The following is an 18,727-nucleotide window of genomic DNA, read 5'->3' as shown; positions in this document are numbered from 1 at the left end:
GATATTTTCAGTAACTAGTCAAATTAACGAGGAAAGATGAAACACGATCAATGAGTATGCAAAAAGATCAGTGATTTCAGTACAGGAGAAAGGAATTTGGTTTATGGACGTTGTAATTTAGATAAGAAGGTTGTTGTGTGATAAGCTGTGGTTGAGATTCTCTTTATCTCGGACGTATTTTGTTAAACTCGGCCAGTACGGTAAAGATGAATGCGTAATACGATGAGAAGTAATGTCTGTGAAATATTTGGGCGATGTTGTGTGATAGTAAAGATATCAAGAGCAGAAAGATGTTACAAGTAACGTCCAAGCTTTTTATATATCGCTTTATTCCCTCCAGTAGACGATAATTTGAATCTCCGTATTGAAACGATAAGCGTCAAATCACGTCTTTACTAGTATTTATTATCTCCTTTCTTCGTTAAACGCATAGACGATACGCCAAACCGCTTAACAGCTCATTCGTGCAATGTTTGGTCTTCTCGCTACCCTACTCCCTAGTCACGCTCTGACACTACCGAATAGAATGGATATATACGAACGAAACGAGAAACATTGTACTAACCCTTTCTCACACCACCTAGAGAACTCCTTTGACCATCTTCTTCTGCCGATTGTCTACCTCTATTAGTCCTTTCATTCTCATCTTTTGGTGACGGTGAAGTAACTCCTCCATTATGGTTTATCCCATTAGGTGATTTCGCTATTGGTATATGTTCAGGATGAGGTGATTTTGTCATTTGTCAAACTTGATCACAAGTAGAAAGGATTGATTACCGGTATTGCCAATAGGATAGACAAGATTTCCAAGCTGAATGATGTGATGATGATAGTAAGCGATTTGAACAATGGATATAGCTGATTGTTTGGCAATTGTAAGTTATAATTCGAATCTGTGTTAGGCGACTACTTAGCAAATAGAAATGTCAAATAGAGAGAAAGATAAATAGATGATATCAGCAAAATTGTTATCGATCGGGTATTGAGTGGTGGATAACTTGATTTTCGGGATTCATCGACGCTTTCAGGCACTACTTACGAAACATTGTTAGAGGTGAATGAATCATTCATAGTGATTATTGTGTTCATCTTCTTCTACATTCAACCACATTTCTTATCACTAACATGAATCAGGTATTATCATTGCGTTGTAGCTTTAAACAGAAGCACAATATACAAGTAATGTCGAGACCGGATTAATCTCGACGTATTTATCATGGATGGAATAGCGCGTTTTGATTAATCAGGAGGAAGTTTCAATTCAACTCATTCGATCTATAACCTTTAAAGAAAGCAAGTAAGAGATATGCGGTTGGGATATGTCAAGGTGTATATATTATTTTGTGCATAGCATAATTTGGAACTAAATATATTGAAACTACACAATGAAAAATGTTTTGAGTTATTCACTAAAATGATAATAATATCGAAAAACAAATTGTCCGAGGTGGTCAAAACCCAAAAAGAGAGAATAGAGAGTAGCAAGGAAGAAGGATATTCTATGTTAGAATCAGACTATAAATGAAGGTATGAGAGAAAGAATTTTTTAGTGAATATAAGAATCACTATGAAATAGGTACAAGCGTTACAAATAGGATAAAAGTGTGTTTCTGAAAGCAAATCAAAGACGTTTCGATCCCTCTACGCATTGAATGTTAAAACCCTACTTTTTAGATTTGACACATTGACCATTCAAAGGTTGGTATCCCTTTTTACAATCAAATTGACATTGACCATCAATACATGATGAATGACCTAAAGATACCCCTTTGATAGTTGAACAACTGTAAAATTAATGATAGTATATTAGCGTTAAGTACCAACAACGTCTGAAGTTTATAATACTCACTCTGTTCCAACAGGAGCAGTGATATTGGAGTAACCTGGTACATTGTAAGCACCGTTCAAGCAACCTCCGCATGATTCAAGTTCGTTTTTGGTATCAATACACTGTTAAAGGAAATAACATTATTAGCATCAAATGTATTGGTGTTAACAGGTAAGAATGAAAGAAATTTACCTCGAAACTAGTTGAGTCACCTTCCAATTGACAAGCAGTCAAGCCTCTTGGACAGTATGCAGCTTCATAGGCTTCTTGTTCAGCTAAACGTCTTCTTTCATACAATTGTCTTTTTGTATATCCTGAAGCTCTAGGACCGGCAGGATGGAAGTAGATCTAAATACAGGTAATCAAAGTTTATAGCAATATTAGTACCGATCCAGATCTGACGTTCATATACAAATATATGAAATTACACTTACGTGATTCATTTGGTATTGACATGTTACAGGTCGATCAACTTCAGTATAACCAGAACCACAAGAATATAAGAACGTATTGGAGGAGGTCTAAAGAGTTTTGTATAGGTAAGTCATTTATAAAGGGAGAAGGCACATTATACCGATAGACGATAATTGCGGACTTACTGGCCAAATAGCAACGTATTGCGAGTTTCTACAACTTGCGATAATACCATAGAAATCTGAACTACTTGATTGAGCATCTAAGGGTGTATTGAAGTTATAATTGTTTATACATTCAACGAATTGGAAACTGGTGTGGGTTAACTGTTTATCCAATCATTCCAATGAACAAAATGAGAGTAGGTTAATTAGTTACTTGGCTTTGCGACGAATATCGATAAGCAAGTGAAAGGTAGATGAAACTTACGGAAACTTCGTAGTTGGTACCACAACCACCTGCATTACCAGTAACAATTGAAGCTGTTGTAAAAGAATTTGAACCGCATTTACATACACCAGAACTTGACAAATAAGCTGAGTAGGTGTATACTGTGTTTTGAGCGTAACAAGCGTTCTATATAATCAGGAGGAAGAGTTAGTGTAGAGCACTTTTTGAGAAATCTTTGATGTTAATAAATGGAAATCAAAACTTACTGAACAAGCTGTTGTACTTCCTGGGTTACCAGAAATGGTTACACCATTTGGTACATAAGCTGTTGTCGTACATGAAGCAAAGACTGAATTGAAGGTGTCAGCCAAAACTAAAGTTGGTAAAGCTGATAATAACGCGAAGGCGGGTACGACGAAGTTTAATCCTATCATGTTGGTCGATTGATGATTGACTATAAGGTTTGAGAAGGATTTGTGTTTCTTTTAAGAAAGGAGTGACGAGAATTAAGAGAGAGTGTGTTGTTGTGATAGCAAATTGCTAAGAGTTATTTGGTTTTGAGGTTATGAAAAAAAATCAAGAAATCTATTCAAGAAAAGAATGTGTTGGGCAATATATAACTGTAAATCGACACAGTCAATATATATATATATATATATCAATATGGAATTTTTTAGATGAGAGAGGAATTAGAGAAGGAAGAGAATTCGAAAGAGGGCTTGAAGTGCTTTAACTTATATATCTGTCCTACCGATACACTGTTCTCGTTCCCTTTTTTTTTGTTAGCATGTGAACAAGATCAGCTATCTGTCCATCAGTAATCGATCAGTTCCCAGAAAACGCCTCTGGATGATGAGGATCACCGTCTTTCCTCTTTCTGTTCTTTCTCTTTTCTTCGCTTTTACTCTTTACTTCCACTTCCACTTGACCATATTAGGATATTTCCTGGAATCCACATCTTCAGGAAATGGATAAAAAGCATCGCTAAAGTTCAAGATGTCAACGAAAACAATACGGAACTTTACTTGTTTGGTACTCCAAGCACATTTTTCTCGTTATCATCTTACCTCTTCACCTTAACGGACCGGCCTAATGATTCCTCTGATATCGGATCGATGTTAGGCTGGATGCTGATATGGACACTATTCTAGGCTTATACAATAAAGTGGACCATTGCTTTATTGGTAACTTGTGGATGTACACTGATCGTGTTTTCCCTGCCTGTGGATCATTCGAGGGAAATTTTGCTACTCTGCGGATCTCACAACTTTTGGCATGTGTGAATAAGTATGATCGTTATCTCGCAAAATTGTAGCCATTAAAGAGATAAGCTCGGATAACCCTTGTTCCTTTTGGCTGGTGAAACATCTTGATTATGAGATAAAGATTGAACCGGATAAAAATGTAGATCAATCTCCAGGGTAGACTGATTATAATAATGTTATAATTTGCAGGGAAAAGGGGTTTGTATTTACCCCATCAATCATGCGATAGAGGTATTCTCCTAATTACAAAGACGGAATTCACTAAAGTCAAACATAAGATAGATATGTAAGTCGATCTAACCTGATTGACAAGCCTTTTGGCTAAATTTTCTGGTGTTTTAAAGTTTCAATGTTTATTAGTTTTTATCGCGTAATCACATCGTTCCTTTACGCTACTAACCCACATTGGTGAATCACCAAATTTCCTCTTACCCTATGTTGTATGGAGCCTAGAGTTGCATCGGGTTCACTTATTTCCTTTGGAATGGATGTACTTTACGATAAACTGCCGCGATTATCCCATCGATAACATTGCTGGATTGTGTATCGTCCGCTGATGGGATATTGGTGTACGTCTGACCAAACTGCCAGGTATCGATGCGACTATTACTGAAATATGGCTCATAGAATTTCGTACTGGTGACTTGAATGACAGAGTACTATACAGGAGTGATGTCCTGTACTGTCTTTCAGCTGAGAATAGGGGTTTGAGGAGATTAATTCAGTTTAGATCAGATCAATTGGTTATTCACCGCGGATCGGATATTTATGCTATTTTTTGTGCTTAATTGAATCATGAGTACATATACAGGTGATCGGCCTTGAGCTCCGCCTACTCCTGAACGTATCCTGAAATCCCTTGTCTTATTAGAGTTTGAGCGACTTACGGCACCTTACATAGACCTGTTAGAGTTCCACGCTGACCTGTCGACGACGTGTTGTTTATCTGGGTTTGACCTATTGGTTGGACCTTCAAATCGAAATTACCATCAATGAGCCAAGCCTTGTCAGGACACTCTTGAATGAGGCGTGAAGTAGTCGTACATATCAGTGATCTTGATCAAATGGTAAAGTACAGTAGTGTGTTCATCGGATTTGTGGCTGGCATGCACAGGTTTCTTACAACGAAGGAAGGTGAAAGTTTTTGATTAGTAGCCACATGTCGCTCGACGCTTCTGTGAAGGCATATTACAAGCTAGTAAGACGCCGATGCTAGTACTGCACAAGATGATGGATTGCAAATCCAGTACTATAGGTGGACGCTCAATTCACCATATCAGATATATGATTAGCACGAACGACCGATCAGCATACTAACCGTATTGTGCCATTCCTGTTATCTAACAATTGCTGTCTGTTTATCGTTCAGTCGTATGCATTTCGTACGGTATACTAACTTTCAAATAAGATCCAGATAAGATTGTATGCATCGACGCATTGAATTACGAAAATTGTCCTTGTATGAAAGATCGAAAAGGCAAAAACCAAAATCCAAAAGGTAAAGAAAGAACAAAAGACGGAGTACTATTCTTCTGTTGTACTCGAAAAGCGATCGTGGAAAGCATGAACAAAGAGAAATTGACTAAAATATAGATTGCTATATATATATATATATATATATATATTATATATATACAAATATGGGAAGAAACTTATTATGACAGTCCAGTCTTTAGATTTATTTTGCTTTTACACATTTACCATTCTTTGCTTGCCAACCTTTTTGACAATCGAATTGACATTCACCGCTGATACATGATGAATGGCCTAGAGAAACTCCTTGGATTGTTGAGCAACTATAAGGGGTAACAATGTAGATGTCAGTATATATCACGACTATTGAAAAGATCAAGCTAGAAAAGAAAAACATATAAACAGACTTACTCGGTACCGATTGGAGCGGTGATATTAGATAACCCAGGGACGTTATAAGCACCAAATAAACATCCTCCACAAGATTCAAGCTCATTCTTGGTATCGATGCACTATAAAATTGTTAAGAAAAAGATTGGAAAATTCGTCAGCAGGAAAACAAATCAAGGTATCACGGTCACAGATATCAATTGAATTGAATGCGTTATATCAGCTTAGATATTCGACCTACCTCGAAACTCGTTGAATCACCTTCTAATTGACAAGCAGTTAAACCTCTAGGGCAATATACAGCTTCATAGGCTTCTTGTTCAGCTAGACGTCGTCTTTCAACCATTTGTCTTCTTGCTAAACCTGAAGCTCTAGCATCGGCAGGGTGGAAATAAATCTATTTTGAATTGAAGAAACAGAGACATAAGAATAAGCACAAAATTACTATTCGTCTGTTATAACGATTGAAAGAAACAAATACACTTACGTGATTAACTTGGTATGCACATGCTTCAGGGCTAGTATATTCAACAAATCCTGTACCACATGAATATAAGAATTGATATGGGTTTGGTCCAGTCTAAAAGCAGTTTAATTAGGATTCTATTCATTGATTGATTTTTTGATATGATAATAAAGTTGGCAGATCCTTTTTACTCACTGGATAGATTGCAACATAATCTGAATTTGGACAAGCTTTAAGAATACTGTAAAAGTCTGTATTACCAGATTGAGCATCTACGGGGGTAGTAAGTCCATAACCTTGTATACATTCTTTAAATTGGAACGTTGTATGAGTAATCTATGAGATTGAATAAAAAGTCATCTGTCAGCTACGCGATATTGCTTGGAGATGAAGCCAAAGTGAACGATAGAATGACGTACGGAAACTTCATAATTTGAACCACAACCACCTGCATTACCTGTTACAACTGAATTTGCTGGGAAACTATTGGATGCACAACTACATTGTCCTGAAGTAGTGATATATGCTGAATAAACGTTGTTGACATTTTGAGCATAACAATAGGCCTATATGACAATCAAAAGCACAACGTTAATTACAGAAATATGACGTGTGTTATTTGATTAATGAAACGAACCTCATACTTACAGAACAATCAGATGCACTTCCTAAAGAACCTGATCTTATACCTGCATTAGGTGTAAAAAGTACTGGTTGAAACGCATGAAGCGAAAATTGAACTATATGTAGCGGCTGACACTAGACTTGGCAAAGCTGAAAGGGTTGCCAAGACAGGTAAAAGTAAAGATGATCGGTACATTTTGATTATGAGAGATGATTATGTCGTTGAACGGTTTTGTCGGTTTAGATTTGCTAGACTTTGTTAAAAGAGCGATCAAGTGTTGTTGTATACTGAAGTTATTGTGATTGTAAGGTAAAGAATGGATTGACTATGGTGTTACCTATAGATCGTTAGCTATAAAAAATAAAAGGAATGTGTAATGTCAATGTTTTCAATATCGAGTCAACATATACAAATCCAGCTTGATTCGAGAAAATCAAAAGAAGAAAGCCTCGAAGAAGGCTGGCCAGATGTCAAGTGATATATATACACACAGTATTTGTCTTTTTTCCTTTTCAACCTTCTTGCTTGTTCGTATTAGGACGTGAACATTTCACCATGATTATCGATCCGTGAAAGGTTTCAGCCATAAGGAACGTCACCTCGAGCCGAATAACCACAATTTCGAATTGACATCCACTTGACCACATTGGGCACAAGCAAATACATACCACACATCAGTAAAAAGAACAATTATAGTAAGTACCGTAAGGAAAAACCTTTTTTTCGTGTTGATATTACTATTTTTTCCGGATCATATTTCATTTCTGATCTCATGGTCCACATGCCATTAACCTTGTTCCTAAGATTCCAGTTCCAGGGAAAGCAAGGTGGTTGCAGCACACGCTCGATATCTTGACTGTTGTTGTTTATCTTTGATATTGACGCTTAGTATGGTGAATAGCCATGTTGTCGTCTTCTGCGGATCACTTCAATACTCTACAGTATTTTCTTTCTCGTAAGTGATTAACTTATATGATGAGCCCGTTCGCGTCACCCTTTTTCCTAATAGTTGGGAAAAGTCTTTGTCAATTTATGTTATTTGTGATATTTTGAGTTTGACCGCAATCTCCCTTTTTATCGCGTAATTGATTCCGATCATCTTAGCTTACGTTACTAACCCCACTTGCATCCGCAAGTTCTTCACTTCATCCATCACTTTGCGTCTGTATTATATATGCTTGACCAGCATAATTCGTGGATGGCCAAGCTTGACACTCCACTCTGGCTCGTTTCCAATATCGATCTCTGATTTGAGCTATAAACCGAGGGTTGAGCCCGGACCGATCGGTTTCTACACTTGTCTGCAGTTCCGTGGCTGGAATCTCAGAACCAATTGCCCTTTTTCAGATAGAGTTCAATAGGTGTACGGCATTAAAGCTACTTTCTGTACTTGCAAATTCACACTTGAATCTGTTTTGATGTTCATGTAAACCAAACTAGACGTGTTGTTTGTGGAATGCTACTGAATGTCTGTCCGGTTATCAAATTTCGAATAAATGGGATCATCGCCAACGGTACAACCGCACACAGCCGTCAAACAATCCGCTAACTACTGAGCTGAACAGCATATGACAGAATAAAAACATTGTAGAGAAAATGCCCAGACAATTTGATCAATCAGTGTAAATCCAAGTCAATCGAAATGACAAGATAAGTGATAACTATAGAACGCGGGTACAGTCAGATGAGATACGATGAGGATATATACTGCATGTATTTTGGAAGCTGAAGCCTGTAAACCTGATACCCATAATATACTGTACTCGAGTACTAGATCTACATACAGTACGAGTAGTAGAACCTTTTTCGGTGATAAGGCTTGAGATTGTTCGGCTGTTCGGCTTTCTCTCGGGGTTATGGCTTTATCTCCACGGAGTTAAGGTGTATTAGGTGTATTAGGTGTATCAGGTGTATTACTCATTCGTTCATCTCGGGTATAACTCATCAAAGATTAAATCGGACCACTACTTTCATATTGGTATTATATTGACAACATCTATCTTATCTGAATATATTCAAGTCTAGATGAATGATCCAAAACATGTATATATACTGACGATGTGAATGCATCAAAAACGATGTCTCTCCTTTCAATAACACACGACATATTTATCATCTTACTCAGGCTCAAGTATTCATAGGTAGGACCTCTTAAAACCATAAAAATACAATAATAACCTCTTAACTGGATATTTTTACAAGGGGAACAAGTCAACATCAAAGATTTTATCCAAAAATGTCTAAATGGAATCCACAAGAATGGTTAGAAGCTTCATCATTAGAATATTATCTAGGTACTGAAGAAGTAACGAAACCAGCTGGGTTGAAATTGTTAGAACAATCAGGTATAATTTCAATACAACCTAAATTATCTTCTCATTCTGGTTTAATTCCTTCTTCTTCTTCTACACCAAGTGTAACCAGTGATAAAGGTCATGATGGAGAGATTATAAAAGTGTTTGATGAAGGTGCAGGTTTAGGTCAAGTTACTTCACAGTTAATTGAACATTTATTAAAAATATCCAATAAACCTTTAGATAGATATCAAATTTTATTAGGTGATCATGATGATTCCTTATTAAGTGAATTAGAAAAACGTCAACAAACTTTCGAAGGTTGGTCAAATGTAACTGAAATTGAAAAATTAGATGGAGTAGTAAGTCTGCTCTTTTTTTTTCTCTTCTGATCATGAACATGAATTACTTGACGATACAAACCTGACTAACTTGTATATTTTGATATGGACATTAGGCTTTGCATAAACCTGATAACACATTCGATTATCTATTCGGCAATTTCTTATATTTCCTCTTATCAGATCCCATAAAAGGTCTTGAAGGTGAGTAGATGAGTTATAAATATCACTAGTATCCATCAAAGAAAATATTATTGACTTTACTTTTTGTAATTCCTGTTGATTTCCAGAATCAATCAGAGTCCTTAAACCTAATGGAGTATTGGGATTTTCAACATGGGCATATTCAGGTCCATTCCATTTATTACAACATGCCATAGCACTTTTACCGAATTATCCATTTAATCCAAATCCTCCTCCACCAGGTGGAAATTGGATGCATCCACAATGGTTAAAACAAACATTAGAATCAAAAGGTATGAAAGATATCAAAATTGAACCTTATGAATTCACTCAAACGGCTGAATCAGCAGCTGAAATGTCAAGAAAAATGCATCATGTGGTTAAAATTGTTACTTCAAAATGGGGTTCTGAACAAAGAGAATTAGGTTGGAAAGTTTTTGAAAAAATCGAAGATTTACTTATAAGAGAACAAGGTAAAGGTCCTGTTAAGATTACTTCGGTAGCTTTGATTGTTACTGCTAGGAAACCATAGTAGTTGTGTATTAGAGTATCGGATCTTTCGATTAAAGATTAGTGCAGATAAATTATATCCCCTGTACCTGTAAATAACCTCACATGGACTTGCATAATATTTATGTATACAAAACATGTCATATGTTACAAAAATCGATTCTGGTATATATACATCTATCGTCAAATCACTGTCCCATACCAAAAAGTAGTATCAATAATTCCTATTTCCCGAAACTGATCAACCCCTAACCATCCTTCTTACTTCAGCTCCAGCTACACTAATTCTAGCATTATCAGCATTGATCATTTCATCTTCAGTAACTATCTTTTTACCCAATGTTCTATTTGAGATGTAACATTTCCATTAGCTATAGCGCTTGCAATCACAAATCCACATAGCTGAACTCACCTTTTCTTCTTAGTAGTTGTTTTTATAGGTATATCATCATCATCTTCGTCATTTTCAGATAATTGTAGTTGACTAACTCTTTCGCTCAAAGGTCCAGGTGTAAGAGGTAGGGGTGTTTTTGTTATTGGTGAATCTTTGTTGGCGGGTGTCATTATAGACTTCTTCACAGGTGTCTTTCTGGCTGGTGTACCTTTGGCTGTAGTTGTAAGTTTTTTGACAGGTGATAAACTTCTACTTGGTTTCTTAGGTGACCCAGTCGTTCTTCTCCTACTTGAAGCTCTTCCGACAGCCGATGAATTATCGCTATCACCGTCATCCTCGTCATCTTCAACTTCTTCATCAGATAACGTGAATGCTGATTCATCAGAATCGACTTCTTCCTCATCTGCATCTTCTACTTCCTCCTCCTCCTCATCATCATCATCAACATCATCATCGTCCTCGTCTAACTCATCTTCATCTTCGTCTTCGTCGGTATCTAATACACTTTCTTCATCCGAACTAATCACTATCGTGACTGGTTTGACAGCTTCCACATCGCTGTCTCCCACTTCTGATTCTAGCGAGATTTCTTCTTTTGTAGTTTCAATCTCTTCGTCTTCGTCCTCATCCAGAGTGGTATCGGCTCCTGCACTAGTATCCGCCTTTCTGGTTGAAGAAGGGGAAGAGACCACTGTGGGAAGTTTAACCGGCTCAAACGAATCCCGTGTCAAGGTTATTTGAGGTAAACCAGATGATTTTACGACGAAAGGATCGGACTCTTGGGTCATGACAGAATCGTCGCCAGAAGTCATCTATGGAAAATGAATGATGTCAGCTGTGGTTGTAATTTACTCAATAACAATACAGCTCACCAAGGAAGCATCAATAGCGGATTCAAAACTTGCATCGTCCATAGAGATATCTTGACTCTCTTCGCCGATTCTGGAGGATGATGCTGAGCTTGGATGGAATGGTGCAATCCGATGAACGGCAGGTGTCATGGTTCGAGTTACGATATCGATCTTTCTATCAGTTTTGAGCTCGTTGGCAGCGACCTATACACATTAAGTTATATTAATGGCTGCTATACGGAAAGGAAGCAATCAGCTATCATCCTACGTACCTGTTGATTGAGCTGGCGACCGAAATCTTCATGTATCTTCTGTAACGATTCTTGCATTTCTTTAGCCACTTCTTCTCTCACTTCAACTTCTATAGCGGCATTTCTCATCTCAGATTCGTAAAGCTACTCGTATAAGCCAAAATTTCATTAATTAGCTTATACAAGCTTCCGAGATTGGAACTAATTAGCTTACCCTCGTTTTCATTTCCTTCAACTGCTCAAATAAGTACTCCACTAAAGCGTCCTTACCATCTTCTTCATCACTTTCACCTTCTTCACTTTCTTCAACAACTTCTAATTCCTCTTCAACCATTACGAATCCTTGACTCTCTCTGTCCATAGCTAATTTCTTTCCTCCTGCTTCTAATCCTGTTGTTTTACTAGTAGGTTTCTCCTCAGGTTTAGGTAAGACTGGAACAGTCACTTTGATTTTCATAGGATTGTGACCATGTCCACCACTGACAGCATTTTTGAGAGCGGAGAATTGGGTACTGATTTGTCGTTTCAATAATGGGAATCCAACTTTGTTCGAAGCTGTAGTTTGTATTTCTCTTGCTATGGCTGAAAATCGCATGACGTGGGAATTCTCATCGAATCCCGTATCATATGGGTTGACATTGACGATGATCACCTACGAAAAAATGTGTAAGCTGATGCATGGACAATGTCACGAACAAATTAGCTTACCGCTCTTCCATCACCAACAAAGAAATTCTGGAAGACTTCCGTTAATTTCGAATGTCTGAAAGGCACTACTGCAAGTTTCTTTTTGATAGAGGCACCATTCGCATTGCCACCACTCATTTTCTGTTGATTTGCTCTCAAAACTTCGAGACACTGACCTAGGACCATGAGTGATTTATTGATATTTCCAGCTTCTTTCAATCTATCCCCTGTAGTCTGGGTATTTCTCGTTCGTTCCGATCCAGCAAGATCAACTATAGCTAATCTAGATACTTGTGCTGAATCTGGATCTTCAGGTGCACCGTTATGTATTCGAACTACTTTGATCGTGAAAATACCGTGTGATCGAGATGATTCTCGGTTGGCGATTGTACCAAAAACTTGTCGTGCACTTTGACCGGAACGGAATACTGCCAATGCTTCCTGGAAACAACAATCATGTCAGCTAAATATATTGTTTTTCGGAGAAGCAGCTGAACTCACCTGTCTACTTCTTACTCTGACGTCTTTCAACCCACCGATGTATTTTCCGTTACCTTCAGGATCATTCTTCAGAGACAAAGCATGTCGCTTCAGTACACCGCCTCCTCCATTGGCCATAGCTGCAAGGTTGAAAGAGGAGTTGAGAGCTCCAGGAAAGCCGTACGTGTTAGACGCTCTTGGTAAGCCAGTGTTGGTCATTCTGCTCCTGGATAAGCCTGGGGTAGAGGGCGTAGATGGAAGTGCGGAATCAAGCAAATCGAAAATCTGGTAATCAAGATCAGCTGTATACTTTCCGTTGTAATATCAGAATTTCTGCCAACTCACCTTCTCGTTATACACCTCCGCGTATGACACGAATACCGCATACGAGAAGTTCCGATCAACCTTCACGCCTGAGAAACATGGTCAGCTGAATTGCTACAGACACAACTAAGCAGCAGCTTACTATCGTCTATCTTCGGTTCGTTTGCTGCGAGAGGGTCATTCAATACTATAGGCTCATCCCTTTCATTACTCAATACTACATCGGCCAAACCTTGAGGTTTGAGCTGATAAGATCAAACAAAATTAGCTACTTTCGACATTGCGATAGAACCAGTTAAATGTCTTACATTCGCATTACTTTCTAGACCTTCAATAGAGTTAAAAACCACATCAATTGACCTTGGCAACACACCCCTGTCTAATGAGGAACATGTTGATCCACCTTGTATAGTATAACTTTTACCACTATTACTAACACCATAAGCGAACAATAAACCATTTTCACCTTGTAAAAGCTTTTCAACTAATGGTAATGTTGTTGTAGTAAAGAAAGTCGATTGTGGTGTTGTTGGAGGGAAAACTTTATCAAATGAATATATATGTGGTGGTTTAGGTATATGATGTCGTGATGAATCCTGATCAATATGCCTTATTATCAGCTAACACTCTTGGTCGAAGATCATGATGCAGCTTACAGAAGGTGCTCGCATCAATACATCTGTTTCTGAATGAATCTCAAGATACGGTCGACTTGATGTATGTCCTTCCGAATCCGCTGGCGAGGGTCGAATACGTAAATAGGCCTGTAACATTGATTAGTGACATCAGCTAGCTTCTCCTACTTCTCCTACTAGCTCACCTGTAAATCAGAGTAATCATTACTTTCTGCTACACGTTGTATTTTCTTTGCTGGTACCTAGCAGAGATAACTTACGTCAGCTCCTTAACGTACATTCGAACACAGATTAGCTTACCTCTTTTTCTTTTTGATTGATCTTATCAGAAACTTTCCTTAACCCTTCTTTTCCTTTAGCTAATAATCCTGGTGTCCTAGGCTGAACAACTGTTCTAGGTTTAGTTAATCCATTTGATGATCCTGCTATAGGTGTATTGGCATTTGCAGTAGATTCTTTAGCAGCTCGTAATCTAGTTACTCGTCCTCCTACAGCAGGAGTTGGATTTGGGGTTGAAACGAGTTCTGATCTTTTCGGTAAAGGTTTTGACCTCGAAGATGAGGCAGCAGTTGGAGCTGTAGGTGCCATATTGGCGATGAGATATCACACTAACTGTGAGAAATGGGTTACGGGTAAAGATAGATGAGAAAAGAAAACAGATGAATAAAACTCGAATATATGGTTGACTAATTTTGTTGTTGTTGTTGTTATTATTGTTTCTCCTTGATGAGACAAAGCGCACAGGTAAAAACAGTCGCGAGATTACATAACAACAACAATATAATCGGAACCAAATAAACGTGCATGATACACCAGACGCGTATCACACGTGGACTCCTGCTTGCAGACACGCGTTTCATGATCGGAAATTAATGTTGGAATATTAATGTAATCTTAACGTCTTTCTAAACTGAATTGTTTTAATGCATTTTGCTACCATCACACATCAAACACTTCACCACCTCGTCAACGATATTGATGTCACTGTATTGATCATAACTTAGCTTCTCTTGCCTCCATCACATCCAAATCCATATGTAACCAAGAATATCAACTTACTCCACTCCATCGATTGAAAGAAAGCAATTCCAGAATTGCTGATAATTTCCTTATAGATCAAATCACACAGCAAGTTTCAGACTAAGCACGTCCCTCAATCAACCTTTTCCTTGATCCCTATTCCTGATGGGAAACACACTTCAATACGATACACAACGCTAATACAAAATCATGTCTGATCTCATGGATACGATGCTTCAAAAGGAACATAAAAGGTGTAGCTAGACATGTTTCGGGAAATGATGGATGATGAGATCGAAACCTTATTGAGTTGATTGAGGATACCTTGATCACCTTTTTATCAATAAGTGATGGATGGATAAGCTAAACTACCATGAATGTTTCCTTTTCTACCATCAATACTACGAGTTTAACGTTCTCCTGATACCTTTCCATGTACTACAAATTCTCATAGCTTAAAGCATCATCAAAGTCTAGATTCTCGTAACCCCACTTCTGTCCTACTATCTCCCTGATTAGAAGAATCCACACAGACGAATATACACACGAGCTGTATCTACCATCAAACAGAAGGTTGAAATTAATCGATCACCTTCTTCCCCACTTACAATATTCTCCTTTTCGGTGATTACACTGCAGCGCGAAAAACATTACCTCATTAAACATAACATCATTAAAACACACACAACGTACAACAACATACAATCATATACATGCATATATTGTATGTCTCAAGAATTCATCAACCAAGTATCGTCTGTATTTGGTAAATAAAATACCCTCAAAAAATCCCGAGTTCGGTGGAGTATTGTAATCAAAATAGTTGGTTCTGACTTCAATGTTGATTCAGTTTGAGACATGAAAAAATAGATCGATAAATACCTTTGGAACATCCAACTTGATCATTTAAAACGGACGATCAATCAACTATATTATAAGGTTCAGTTAGATCCAGCCTACTCCGAAATTACTATCATATTGTGCAGATCAAAACACACTTCACCATCCAATCCATTATTTATACATAAATACAACATAGATACATAAACACTGCAAATATGAAATCGTTCAATTCACCTTTCTTCAACAATAACAAAACTTCTTCCTCTACCACTTGCAAATCATCGGATTGTCCAGAACCTATGACATTCAAATCAAAACTGTTTACAAAGAAAGGTCAACTTGTAGAACGATCATCCTCACCTGCATCGTCCAATATTCATAGTAATCCACCTACAATTGAAAATACGAAATCAAACGAAACAATGGGTCAACAAAATTCAAGATTGGAATCTGACTCTCAGATAATCTATTCTCCTCATCAAAATCAACATTCTAATTTACCTCAACTCTCTTCGATCTCTACACCAACAGGTGAAATCCCAGATTCAGATCCATTTCATCATTCTTTACCACCCGTTTCACCAACTCTATACCATTCTCCACATTCTGCACCAATTATCCCTACCTCATCATCTTCTTCCATCACAAAACCTAAAGGGTTAATACGATCGTTATCAGCTAAAAGAAGAACAAGTCCGAAATCAAAACCAGATGTAGATACAAGTGAAATTGAGCATATCCAAAATAATGAATTACCTCCTTTACCTAGAGTTAATGGTAATAATGTAAAAGCTCTTAAAACTTTAGGCCAATTTGATCTCAAAAATTCAATCAAAGAATTTGAAGCTTTAGTAGAAAAGAAAGAATTAGATGCTGGTATTGTATCTATTTCAAGATCAAATTCACCTGCACTTGCACATACAGTCAGGTCAGAAACTCCCATTACTTCCAATGCGAATTCATCTTTAGCAAGGGGAATATCAAATAAACAAAAAAGAGTTTCACGAATAACTAGTAATGGTAGAAATTCACCTATACCTAAATTATCCAATACACCAGCATACCTACGTCCGGAACCTACATCACCGTATAAGAAATCTTCTGGATTACTATCTTCGGCTGCCTCAATACATTCATCAAGAGTATCAATCAAATCAGCTAAAAGAGCCGAACGAGAATGGAGAGCTAAAGTTGCAGCTTTATCTTCCGGTTTTCAACCAACTTCAAATACATATGTAAATACTTCTCCAAGAGCACCATCAAAATTGAAATCTGGTCCTGTTCCACCTAAGAGAACTCCCCATTCTCAATCGACATGCGCTTTCTCAACTTCAGCTTCATCATCTGCAAGTAGAAGTAGAAGTACTACACCATTAGATGATACGGTTGAGGTTGGAACCATAGTTATAACCCCACCTCATACAGCTGCGATACCCTTTGGTACACCATTATCAAGTAAATCTTTTGAAACTTTGGGTCATTATCCTAATTCCTCGTCGTTTCCGGCTATTCTAGATTCTCCTACGCCAGGCTCAAGAACAAATGAATGGAATAATGAAGAACCAAGAACACGTAAACCTTCTGTACCACATTCAGCTTTTTCAAGTGTATATTCAACTATAAAAGATGAACAAGATGGCTGCTCTGTAAGACCTATATCATTCGCTTCTGGACAATGGTTAGCTCCATTACAATCTTCCCCCCTCAAAGTCAATATCAATTCAACGGATAATCAAGATGATGAAACGGATTTATATACATCGAGTCAAGTTACTTCAGATGATTCCGTGATAACACCTACATTCGATCCATCTCATAAAGATAAATTGCCACCTTTTGAAAGTTTCAAGTCTTCTCCTAGAATGATAAATACCGCTATATTACCTAGTATGGATTTACCAGAGAAACAAGATAACTTCATCGATGAAGTGGAAAGGAGACACCAGTCACTTCCTTCACCACCTCGACTGACTGCAGTACAAGAACGTAGACCATCCTTACATATTCCTTCATTGAATATACCGTCTAATCCTCCTACTTTACCTCCTTTGACATTTTCAACAACACCACCTTCACCAGGCTTAATCACCCCTACGAATCCGATCTTATCTACACCAACAAGAATCTTGAAGAAGGAAGAACCCTCCACTCCATATTCACCTACAACAGCTTATATACTTTCTGCATCTTCACCTACAATTGATCAATTAGCTATATCAACTTCGTTTGGATCTTTCATACCTTCTCCTGAACAGCCCATGAGGAAAGCTGAAATTATAGAAGAGCATGATAGCCAAATGAGAAGTGATACAGGTGCCGGCCCACAAACTCCAATAAAAAAACATTCTTTCACATTTGGTGCTAAACCTTCTCCGGGACTGACTTCGAATATGAGTAGAGAAGTTTCTCAGGAATCTACAGGTGGATCTTCTCATATAGTACCACTTCGCACCCATAACCGAATATTTACGGAACCTTTTGTCGATCGACCTCATCTGAATAATGGGAATGTCATACCAAGAAGAAAAAGCAGTGTAGACCAGTTCATTCCACGTCAATTACCTTCAACAATCAACAGTAAATCCAATCAATCACATTCTAATGCACTAAAACCAAGACAACAGAATTTACCTTATAATATTGACAAATCAATTAAAACAAATGTAATTGGAAGTTCAATGATAAATGACAAATATCCAAAAGAACCCGGATTGAAGAGATTAAGAGGTAAAATAGATTTAACTCCTGGCATGGATAATGGTTGTAGACCTCCTAAAAGTGGATTACCAATGGCTGTGAGTGAAAAGAGTTTCTCCCCATTATGATTTAAATATCCATCTCAAAATAGTACATTCAGCTAATGTTTCTCTGGCTGGTTACGGATTGAACAGGACCTCGAAAGATGGTTACAGAATACATCCATATAACATGATGACAAATCATGTTCTGTACCCGAATATTTTGACATCGACCCATAGAGACCGGGTCTCTGGCTCGATATTGAAGACCCCAAGAAGGTACAAGGAAGGCTTATATTTAAGGTGTTCGTTGCAACTGCTTATT

General features: G+C 37.6%; 5 protein-coding genes across 5 annotated transcripts; 2 read left to right on the top strand and 3 right to left on the bottom strand.

Annotated features, from left to right (window-relative positions):
• Positions 1 to 1,663: 1,663 nt before the first annotated feature.
• L201_005852 (uncharacterized protein) lies at positions 1,664 to 3,066 on the bottom strand (the record flags this gene model as incomplete). Its single annotated transcript, XM_066221580.1, has 7 exons — positions 1,664 to 1,784; positions 1,850 to 1,950; positions 2,021 to 2,176; positions 2,263 to 2,349; positions 2,428 to 2,568; positions 2,672 to 2,818; positions 2,899 to 3,066. The coding sequence occupies 7 exons, from the start codon at positions 3,064 to 3,066 to the stop codon at positions 1,664 to 1,666; spliced, it is 921 nt and encodes a 306-aa protein (XP_066077677.1).
• A 2,509-nt stretch (positions 3,067 to 5,575) lies between these two features.
• Positions 5,576 to 7,046, bottom strand: L201_005851 (uncharacterized protein; the record flags this gene model as incomplete). The annotated part of the gene is made up of 8 exons (XM_066221579.1): positions 5,576 to 5,693; positions 5,782 to 5,882; positions 6,002 to 6,157; positions 6,248 to 6,340; positions 6,422 to 6,562; positions 6,646 to 6,792; positions 6,875 to 6,915; positions 6,992 to 7,046. The coding sequence occupies 8 exons, from the start codon at positions 7,044 to 7,046 to the stop codon at positions 5,576 to 5,578; spliced, it is 852 nt and encodes a 283-aa protein (XP_066077676.1).
• Positions 7,047 to 9,087: 2,041 nt separating this feature from the next.
• L201_005850 (uncharacterized protein) lies at positions 9,088 to 10,201 on the top strand (the record flags this gene model as incomplete). Its single annotated transcript, XM_066221578.1, has 3 exons — positions 9,088 to 9,507; positions 9,603 to 9,690; positions 9,777 to 10,201. The coding sequence occupies 3 exons, from the start codon at positions 9,088 to 9,090 to the stop codon at positions 10,199 to 10,201; spliced, it is 933 nt and encodes a 310-aa protein (XP_066077675.1).
• Positions 10,202 to 10,420: 219 nt separating this feature from the next.
• L201_005849 (uncharacterized protein) lies at positions 10,421 to 14,389 on the bottom strand (the record flags this gene model as incomplete). The annotated part of the gene is made up of 13 exons (XM_066221577.1): positions 10,421 to 10,523; positions 10,592 to 11,385; positions 11,446 to 11,628; positions 11,697 to 11,819; positions 11,890 to 12,327; positions 12,384 to 12,803; positions 12,864 to 13,127; positions 13,188 to 13,255; positions 13,309 to 13,411; positions 13,475 to 13,762; positions 13,823 to 13,930; positions 13,987 to 14,043; positions 14,102 to 14,389. The coding sequence occupies 13 exons, from the start codon at positions 14,387 to 14,389 to the stop codon at positions 10,421 to 10,423; spliced, it is 3,237 nt and encodes a 1,078-aa protein (XP_066077674.1).
• Positions 14,390 to 15,879: 1,490 nt separating this feature from the next.
• L201_005848 (uncharacterized protein) lies at positions 15,880 to 18,591 on the top strand (the record flags this gene model as incomplete). The annotated part of the gene is made up of 2 exons (XM_066221576.1): positions 15,880 to 18,459; positions 18,556 to 18,591. 2 exons carry the CDS (start codon positions 15,880 to 15,882, stop codon positions 18,589 to 18,591), a joined length of 2,616 nt encoding a protein of 871 aa, XP_066077673.1.
• Positions 18,592 to 18,727: the final 136 nt, after the last annotated feature.

This window comes from Kwoniella dendrophila, chromosome 7 (genome assembly GCF_036810415.1).
Source record: "Kwoniella dendrophila CBS 6074 chromosome 7, complete sequence".
Taxonomy (NCBI): domain Eukaryota; kingdom Fungi; phylum Basidiomycota; class Tremellomycetes; order Tremellales; family Cryptococcaceae; genus Kwoniella; species Kwoniella dendrophila.
This window is presented reverse-complemented; position numbering and strand designations above follow the sequence as displayed.